The sequence below is a fragment of the Camelina sativa genome, chromosome 5 (genome assembly GCF_000633955.1).
Source record: "Camelina sativa cultivar DH55 chromosome 5, Cs, whole genome shotgun sequence".
NCBI lineage: Eukaryota > Viridiplantae > Streptophyta > Magnoliopsida > Brassicales > Brassicaceae > Camelina > Camelina sativa.
This window is the reverse complement of record NC_025689.1, coordinates 15413601-15423213: the sequence shown is the minus strand read 5'-3', so window position 1 is coordinate 15423213 and position 9613 is coordinate 15413601. Positions and strand designations below refer to the sequence as shown.

Below are 9613 nucleotides of genomic sequence, written 5' to 3'. Positions count from 1 at the left end.
AGGGTTAGGGTCAATCTACTAATTGCCAATTGGTTTTTAGTTAGAAGCCCATGATAAGCCCAAATTTAACAGAGACCCTATGAGAACGATTTGTAACATCACCTCTCTCCCTACACCTATTAGAACGTGGAACCGGAGAACGATTTGGTGTATCAGTAGTCTTTTGTCTTCTTGTCCCTCTGACCCTCCCTCCCTTTCCCTTTGAACAAAATGGTTGCTTTTTTTTTTTTTGTGCACCCAAATGGTTGCTTAAAATTAAAAAACTTAAAAATATTAAGTTGAACAAAATTGGGTTGAATATTATTCAATCCAGTTATCTCCAAAATAGTGGTTGAACAAGTTGAATATTTTTGTTGTATGATCAGTATATTTTTTCAATTTTTTAAGTTGAATGAATTGAATAGTTTTTTAAAAAAACTTCTTCCACTACAACAAATATCTACATTGATAGCAGTAAACGTTATAATAAGGCATTCATAGTTTTTTCACAAACGCTATGTTAGGCCCCTGTTATCGTAAGTACCACACATACCGACTATAGCAGTACTGCAATGCTTTGTTATCATGCTTTTCTAATTTTTTAAAATAATGTAATAAGTCATTTTTCATACTATCATAGAAGCTTCTACCATAGATCTATAAAAACTATGTAGTTTATTTTACAAAATTTATTTAAATTTATTTATATATAGATATCATATTTCATAAATCATCTATATATAATATAAATATTTTAACCAAAAAAATGTCATACATAAGATCATACCAAGTTTTATCTTAAGTGCAGCCAAGTATATCTTAAGTGCAGCAAGTATTGAAACAAAATAAAACAAACATCCTAAGTGCCACCAACTAGATCTTCCGTTGAACTCGTAACACCAACAACTGGATCTTCACGGCTCTAGTCACACCATCCTCGTCCTTCATCGCCTTAACTAACGATTGTACCTGTGTTCAAGGAAAAGCAAAGCTCTTTCATATTAACTTAATTAAGTCCTTAACTCAAGGCTAAAAAACTAAGAGAAATTCCAGATTATTAGACATTACTACAACTTTGTATAATTCAACTTCTTCCATTCAAATGGTGAAGTTGGTTGAATAATTTTTTACAACATTTTCAATTGTGCAACCATTTGCACCCATAGTATTATTGTTTTAAGGGTATATTGTTTGGTGCACAAAAAAAAAAAAAAAAAAAAGGGTATATTGTTTTAAGATTAAGACATAGTCAGTTTCATTACATATATTGTTTTAAGATTAACAAACTGATATTGAAGAAGGAAAGTGGGATTAAAGTAGTGAATTACTTTCTTGAGAACTCAGCAGCCCTCAAGAAACTGACTATGTCTTTCACACATTCTTCTAAGGTGATTCAAGAGCCAGAGAGCTACAAGAAGCCTCTTACACCCAAAAAGCTTTCTCCCAACTGTCAAGTTTTCATTCACTGAATGCAGCTGATAATGATGGTGTGAACATAAAACTTGTTTACATTGAACATTAAATGTAGAAGTATCAATTCTCATGAAAGTTTCAGTTAGCTTATGCTTATCATTTTATAGACAGTTGGTGGCACTTAGGATGTTTGTTTTATTTTGTTTCATACTAGTTATGTGAGAGCGTACTTATTCATTGCTCTAGTGATGGAATTCAATAGAATCAGCGCATTGCCAGATTCTCTGTTAACTCAGATAATCTTAAACCTTCCTACCAAAAGATTGGATTAAGAAGAGCATTTGATTGACTTGATGGAGGAACCTTTGGTTAAATATTTCTGGACTTGACTTAGAGATCATGGAGTTCCCACTTAATGGTCAAGTCTTTGTGAGCTCCATGAAGAGATTTATGTAGACTAACAGAATAATGAAAAAGTTGAACTCAATGATAAGTCAGGTCCAGGAACATCTAAGGAAAAGTCAAATATGGTGTTAATTCTTGGGAACCATATGAAGGAACACTGGAACAGAGATAATATCAGTGATTTTCTCACAACTGAACCATTTTATTAACCAGTTGCGACCCGGTGACGATTCATGAACACTAAAAGGCATATCTCGAGTCATTTTCATACAAATGCATACCTTAAAACCACACAAATCCGTAGAAGGAAACTGATAATAATAACTAAAAAAGACCACTCAAATAACAATTTTCATCATCATTACCAAATAAGAGATCCGAACTTAGAAGAGTTCAGTTTCCTTGTGGGTATGGATCACACAGTCCGACTGCGGGTAAGCCACACAGGTCAAGACATAACCCTTCTCCATGTGACTATCCTCGAGAAACGAACCATCAGACTGGTCAACTTTGCCAGTCACAATCTGACCGGCGCAAGTGGAACACGCACCGGCTCTGCAAGAGTAAGGCAAGTCAACTCCAGCCTCTTCAGCTGCATCCAAGATGTACTGGTCGTCTTGCACCTCGAACTCATCTTCTTGACCATCAGGTCCTAAGAGCTTGACCTTGTATACAGCTGACATCGTGGCACCAGAGTTGGCTGAGCATTTTAAACCAAAAGATCTCGAAACCTTGTTGGTTGATCCAACTGATAAGTTCTTGTTGGTAATGAGCTTGTTAGTTGGCTGACTTCTAAGAACCGCCTTGGTCACGCTAGTCGAAGAAGAGATTCGCACAGTCGCCATATTTTCTTTGTTTTCACCTGCGTTTACAAACAAGTTCACAGTTCAGGGCTACTTGCAAACATTAATCAAAACATAAATCATCTTTTTTGAGTATGTCCATCACAAGTAGCAATGGAAACAAGAACCAAAAACAAATCTGTTCCAAATAGCTAAATATGATGTGAAAATTATACTTTATGGAGCGTAATGAGAAGATTCAAGCTTAAAAGCTATATTAGACCTGCACTCGATGCTCCAAATCATACTTATAAATCTCTAAATCATGTTTAATTATTAATAAGATAAACTCTTAACTCATCAAAGAACTTTAAGGAAAAAAAAAAATATTTAGATGGACTACTTCAACAAATCTCAAAATCAATCAATCGCTTTAAATCAAGAAAAAATTGCAATTAAAAAGATGATTAGAGCATCTGTATCTGAATATAATCCAAGATCAATTCGGTCACTATCATCAGATAACGAAAACAAAATCGGCAGATATTTGAAATTTTTTTGTCCCCACAACAAGTCAATAAAAGAAAAAAAGACAAGTAGTAACATCGATCATCATCAGATCAAAAGACTCAAGAGAACACCTGATAGAAACATCAAAGTCTACGAATCTGAGAATATGAAAGGTGAAACATACCGAGAGAGAGATTAAGGGAGGCGGAGAGTGCGAGAGAGGTGGTTTGGGTTGGTGGAGGTTTGAGAGAGAGAGAGAAGGTGAAAGCAAAATATATAAAAAGGGGACGGCAAGGCAGCGTGGCTTTTGGAAGGCCGTGACGGCCCAACTTGTGCCATCTGACCTGAGACGGCTCTATATGTTCTTTTTTCCTCCCATGATTTTGCTATTTCATATTAAAAATTATGTAAAACATCATATATTATGTCGGATTCATTTTAATTTTTATAAAATAAAAGTTTTGTTATATAATAAAAAATTTATGAGTTAGTTTCGTGAAAGAGAAATAAACTGTATTATAAGATTTTTTTATACGTAATTAAGCGGAAAATAATAACTTTACTTGATATATGAACATGTTTGATATTTAATATTTAGATGTGTACTTTGAAAATACTTTAAAATAGGGAAAATAACCAAAAAAACCTGTAACTATTAATAAAATATATGACAATACTCTAAGGAACTTGGACCCTAATTTTCTTGCATTTATATTTTTTTCTTAATACTATAAAATTACAGATATTTGGTCCATTATGTTTTTTAGGTTCCAAATTAAATAATATTTACCGCGAAAACATATTAAATTAATAATACATATTTTAAGTATGAAAGTCTTTAATTGGTTGATTAAACTATTTTTAAAATAGAGGTTTATAACAAAATGGAACATACTATTTTGAGATTTGGGTACAATGTTTGTTTGTTATAATAATAACAAGTGGCATTTTGAAAACTTACTAACAACTTACAAATTTTCTAGTTATATCACTATGTAATATAAATTTTGTGAAAACTAAAAGTAGTATAAAGAACACTTGCGTTGCGTAATGGCTTTTTGTTGATGGATGAGTGAGACCAAAGGTCAAACTGGGGGAACTTGGCAATTTTCACAATCTTACAACGGGCGTCCCTTGACTCACACCATTGGACGTATGCAACGCTTAGGACCTACCCTAGAGTGGTGTTTTATTTCTTTAGTTTTCTAATCATGTTACTTAATTTGTTTCTCTATTAAACTATTATATGTCGACACAAACCGACGAGACTTGAATTATTTGGTGTCCAATCTTCTCGTTTCTCTTATTGTCTAGTAACAAAAAAACCGACTAGTTATTGAACCATACATGTGATTATTCAACTAAATCACGAAATCAAAACTTTTTTTTTTGTTTTAATAGAAAATATCAAAATGTTTTACCACCTTTAAATGCATAAAAAGACTTGATTATTCATCTAAAACTCTATTTGTAATTGGGATCACAAACCCACATCAATATAATAACCGTATTTTGTGTTACAAAAAAACTAGTTTTAGGATCGTGCTCTGCACGGTAGAAAACAATTATATGTGTGACTAACCGACACTAAAAGAAAAATAATTGTTTTGTCAAAAAATTGTTAGTGGAGATTTTGGCACTCATAAACAATTGAAGACCTCTGTTTTTCTTTCATTATTATGTGCTGAGCTTTAACTGATAACTCATGAACTTCACCAGGACTTTTGTATGTTGTACTTGTATACTTTAATTGTCAAATGATGAAGATTTGAAGGTAAATTCATGTGTTATTGATTGTAATAGAGTTTAGTGTATAGATAGATACTATTTTGATTTTGATACCAATCCCTTGTTTACTCGTCTCAGGTTAACATCTAAACATAGAATATACTAAATCTTACGTTGTCTCCATTGTAATATATGCCTTGGTCGTGTTATTACATAAGAAGAAGTTTGTCAAATGACGAAGTTTGATTATATTGGTTAGCTTTGTTATTTCCCTCCTCATTGTCTCCCTGCATACTTCTTTATGGTTCTAAGGATGCATCAAACATGGTTCGTTGTCTTTGACTCTGTCTTGTTAAGGTTTTATGATAGCTTTAGTTTTTGTTGTATCAGGAGCGGGATCATTCAGGTTCGGCTTCGGGTCTTCGGGATCAGCTCCAACTCCACCAAGGATACTATTCTAGTGTTTCACACGGTAAACTCGGTAATAGTATAAAAAACAATAAGAATAAGGTCCATGCAACTTAGCTGAAACGAGCAAAATGCGCAAAGAAATAGTTGTGCTTGCGTAAGTTGATTATATTGTCTGTTCTTTTGTCAACGATTATATTATATAGTCTGTTCAAAATATCGAAAATATAACGAAGAGAAGCAAATACATATTAGAGAGTGGACCTAGTTGAACGTTGATAATTGGAGGTGGTTCCATCGCTCACGACCTTGCCTAGCTAGTAGCATCATTTTAAATGAGGAGATTTCGAAATTGTCTACCAAAAAAAATCAGTAAAACCCATTCAACTTGCGAGAAAGGAGATATTGTTTTGGGTTAAGATCATTTGAACAAAATTAACATTTTGCAAGCCCTGAGCTATCATCTAAGCATTGTTTTATAATGTTGATCCTTGCCTCTTCAATAAAGATGACACAGTAACTATAGAGACGATATTATCTTTTGTTGAAGATAATTAAAGAGAAATAAGCTTTCGATTCGACAACGCAGAACACACCCTTGATCTTGGAGACTAAACCAAAGGAATCACGCAATCGAAAGAAAACTTCAGTACAGACTGTACAATACTGAACAATTCAAGCAAAAACCAAAATATAAAGGCTTTTGCTTGCAGTCCATTATCTGCGTTCTTGAGAGAGAGTTTTACAGAAGGTATCAAAGAACAAGAATGAAAAGTTGATACATCCAACTATATGATGTAAGGAAATTACCTAGGTATCTAGATATATCTAGATAATTACCTAGATATCTCATAAATTTGTGACTTATGTAAGAGCAGTCCCATTGCACAACTCTTTGGGATGTCTCTGATTAAGGTTGGGAGTCCATTCTGTTTTTGGCCATAAGATTATGTCTGGAAAGTTAAACAATGGCAAGGTAAAATTAAAATTAAATCTAATGGTAGATGATAACTGTTGCTCAGTTCAGACAGTTTTAATGTAATTTGCTTCAGTTCTTCATATTCTTCTTATTCTCCTCTTTCTTCTTGTCCACTTTCCTCTGCTTCTCTACTTACAAAACATTTTTAATAAAAATTATATAAAACACCCATATTTAGGGATGTCTAATGGGAGAAGAAAAAATAAAATCAAGGGGATGAAGATCAAAACTTAAATTAATATTATTTTTAATATTATTAAAAGTTAGAGACACTAATTTGAGGTTGTGCAATGGGTTTGCTCTAAGGAAACTTTTTTCAAACTAATAAAAAGCATATTTTAAGAGGGAAAATGATAGTTGAACAGAATACTGCATAATATATTGTCAACCAAAAACAACTGCTAATTTCAATCCAAACCATATCCAAAGAAGGCACAGATCTCTGAAACAAAAACACAATGCAAAAATTCTGAGATGGAAGGAGTAGAGAAGAGAGAGAGCTCAAAAGATTCTTTGTGGTGGTCCCATGGTGCTCTTCAAGTACAAACACCTTACCTGCAACAGATTCAAATCAATGAGCAGATTAGACAAAGATTTAGATAGAGATTATACACAATCATAGCAATTAGACACCATCATATGATTTAGACTAACGTTTTGCCAGTTCTTCTTCAAGAGAGAGACAAGGAAGTTGACGCTCATTTGCACATTCTGGAAAAGCTGCTTCTCTTCCATGGAAAGGTTACCAACAGCAACACCCATACATAGAACTTTCTTCAACTGGAACTTCACAGTCGCTTTGGTCTCGTTCACCTTACCTTCCAAAGACTCTTGGTGACTCACTAGAGTTGGGAACTTACCTGTTCATCAATCAAGACCAAAAAAAAAAGAAGAAAGTTCAGACAAAAGAGCTTGAAAATGAGACCATTATCAGGACCAATTAGACTCAAAGTAACTAACTGCTCAATCGAGTTATAGAAGAAACTTGCCTGCCTTGTTCAGACCAGGACCAAGAAGACGAGGAATCTGCTTAATGACAGACTCAGAAGCCAAGAAAGCATGGTACTTCTTGGCAAGCTTCTTAACAAGCTTCTTGTTCTTGTTGAGCTTCTTCAAAGCCTCAACATCCATGTAGTCAAGTCCCATTTTCTCAGCCTATCATAAACAAACAACATAACTCTTGCCTCAATCTCCGACACAACACTTGCAGAATCATAACAATCAAATACGATACACAAAAATAAGCAGAGAGATTTGAAATCACCTCTTCAACATGCTGAGCATCTCCAAGCATACAGATCTTCATTTTGGGACGAGGAATGTGAGGGAGCTTAACAGATCCACTGAAACGCTTGTCCTTTTGTGGGTCGTAGTTCTTCAAACCAATCTGAAGCTCCACTGTCTCCACAAAGTTACGCTTCTTCTCATCAGATTTGCCCTTGATAGTAGTAATGGCTTCTCTAACAGCCTCACTCTGAAGCTTACTATATCACAAACAAAACCATTTCACCAAATTAGATTAAAGTAATGTACTTTAACGTTCAATTAAACAAGCAACATCAAAATCTATGATCCATTGAGCAAACTACTCTCTAAGCCATCAATCTTAGCAAAATCAGCCTACACTAAACCTATAGCAATAAAAGGCGCAAAGGAAAGATTTTTTAAAGTACCTCATCTTGAGTTACTTCTCAGTTCACGAATCTCAGTTCCTGGAAACGATAAAGCAAAACAATAAGAGATCAATTAGAGAGAAACAAAAATAAGAAAATGTTCAATTTAGAGCTAAGACTCTTGAAATGACTTAGTATTCAGATAAAGCCAGCAGAAATCGAAAACGTAATAGTGAAAGGTCATGAAATTACAACGAACGAAAGAGACGAAAAGAGAAGTGACGATGTGTGGAGAGAGACGAACCTGTGAATGGTGAAGGAAGCGGAAACCCTAATTATGTTTCAGAGGCGGCTGAAGATTTTATACCAAGGAAGATGAACAAATGAAAGGAAGACTAAAAACCTAGTTGGATTGATTTCGTTTCATGATGGGCCTTTGTTACACAGTTGGGCCGGGTTGCCTGTGATTATTACTAATTGGATATATGATTTTAATGAACTTGAAAATTCAAACAAAATTATGTGTTATTAATATGTGTTATTGGTTCTATGATTTATAAATACTAAGTGAAAAACAGAAAGATTCAAATTCAAAGATAAAATTTTTTATTTCTGGCAGGTGGCGTCGGGGTCTCTTCCTGTGAAGGAGCGGATTGCTCATAGGGGAATTCGGTGTGATGTTACGTGTCAACGGTGTGGCTCGGCAGTAGAGACTATCAATCACGCCCTTTTTGAGTGTGCACGTTTGCGTTTGGTCTGGGAGTTAGCTCCGGTCCAGGTGTCTTTGACTGGTTTTCCTTTTGGATCTGTGTATTCAAATTTAGCTTTTCTTTATTCCAACACTTTTACACATCTGGGGGGACCGGGTATTGGTTATTTATTGCCTTGGATTTTGTAGACAATTTGGAAAGATAGGAATAAGAAGGTCTTCCAAGGGATTGAGGCAGAGCCAAATGATATTATGATTCAGGCAACAAACGATAAACTTCTTTGGGAGGAGGCAAAATATGTTTCTGAAAATTACTTGGTTCCCAAGGTTGTGGAGGAAAGAAGTTCTTTGCCTCGCTGTCAGGTCGACGGCTCCTAGAAAGGTTCAGATCCGCTGGAAGGTTTGGGTTGGTGGTATGGTAACAATGATGATAGGACGCTACTTATGGGGGCTCGCAGTTTGCGTCGTAGCCCCTCTCCTCTTCACTCGGAGTTACAAGCTTTGTTATGGGCTATGGAGTCTCTTAAGATGCTGGGGATAGATTGTTTCAATTTTGAGTCTGATAGTTCCGAATTGGTGGCGATGGTTCAGGCACCCGACGATTAGCCAGCCTTCTCCTCCTTGCTAGAAGAGTTTATCTCTCTCAGAGCATCATTCTCATCCTTTACCCTGTCCCAGATTCCGAGGACGTTAAACGCGCGCGCAGACTGCCTGGCCCGCTCTTCTAGATCTTTAGTTTCTGAAATTTCTTTTGTAAACTCTTCTCCTCCAAGTTGGGCAACCAACTTTGGAGTCACCTTTTAATTTATTTAAATGTTTGGTTGAAAAAAAAAANTTCATTTTTGCCATTTTTTACACATTTACACTATGTTAAATTAATTTTTAGAATTTGTTTTTTTAGGTTTGGGTTCCCAATTTACATTTAGGGTATATTTTTTAAGAGATAAGGTTTAGTATTTGGGGTTTAGGATTTATAATTTTATCATTTTATATATTAAAAAGGGTATTTCTCTCAGAGCATCATTCTCATCCTTTACCCTGACCCAGATTCCGAGGACGTCAAACGCGCGCGCAGACTGCCTGGCCC

The 9613-nt window shown here is 35.0% G+C and overlaps 2 protein-coding genes across 4 annotated transcripts; both read right to left on the bottom strand.

The window, feature by feature from the left end:
• LOC104786976 (ferredoxin-3, chloroplastic) lies at positions 1963 to 3430 on the bottom strand. 2 transcript variants are annotated; one of them, XM_010512463.2, is made up of 2 exons: positions 2816 to 2994; positions 1963 to 2659 (listed from the first exon to the last, which is right to left on the bottom strand). In XM_010512463.2, the coding sequence occupies exon 2, from the start codon at positions 2640 to 2642 to the stop codon at positions 2181 to 2183; it is 462 nt and encodes a 153-aa protein (XP_010510765.1). In that variant the 5' UTR covers positions 2643 to 2659; positions 2816 to 2994; the 3' UTR covers positions 1963 to 2180. The 2 variants fall into 2 exon arrangements, with proteins under 2 accessions (XP_010510765.1, XP_010510764.1); XM_010512462.2 differs by lacking the exon at positions 2816 to 2994 and adding an exon at positions 3274 to 3430 and having other exon boundaries at positions 1967 to 2659.
• Positions 6556 to 8195, bottom strand: LOC104786975 (60S ribosomal protein L10a-2). 2 transcript variants are annotated; one of them, XM_010512460.2, is made up of 6 exons: positions 8122 to 8195; positions 7878 to 7916; positions 7469 to 7688; positions 7194 to 7359; positions 6859 to 7064; positions 6556 to 6759 (listed from the first exon to the last, which is right to left on the bottom strand). In XM_010512460.2, the coding sequence occupies exons 2-6, from the start codon at positions 7880 to 7882 to the stop codon at positions 6706 to 6708; spliced, it is 651 nt and encodes a 216-aa protein (XP_010510762.1). In that variant the 5' UTR covers positions 7883 to 7916; positions 8122 to 8195; the 3' UTR covers positions 6556 to 6705. The 2 variants fall into 2 exon arrangements, with proteins under 2 accessions (XP_010510762.1, XP_010510763.1); XM_010512461.2 differs by having other exon boundaries at positions 8070 to 8161.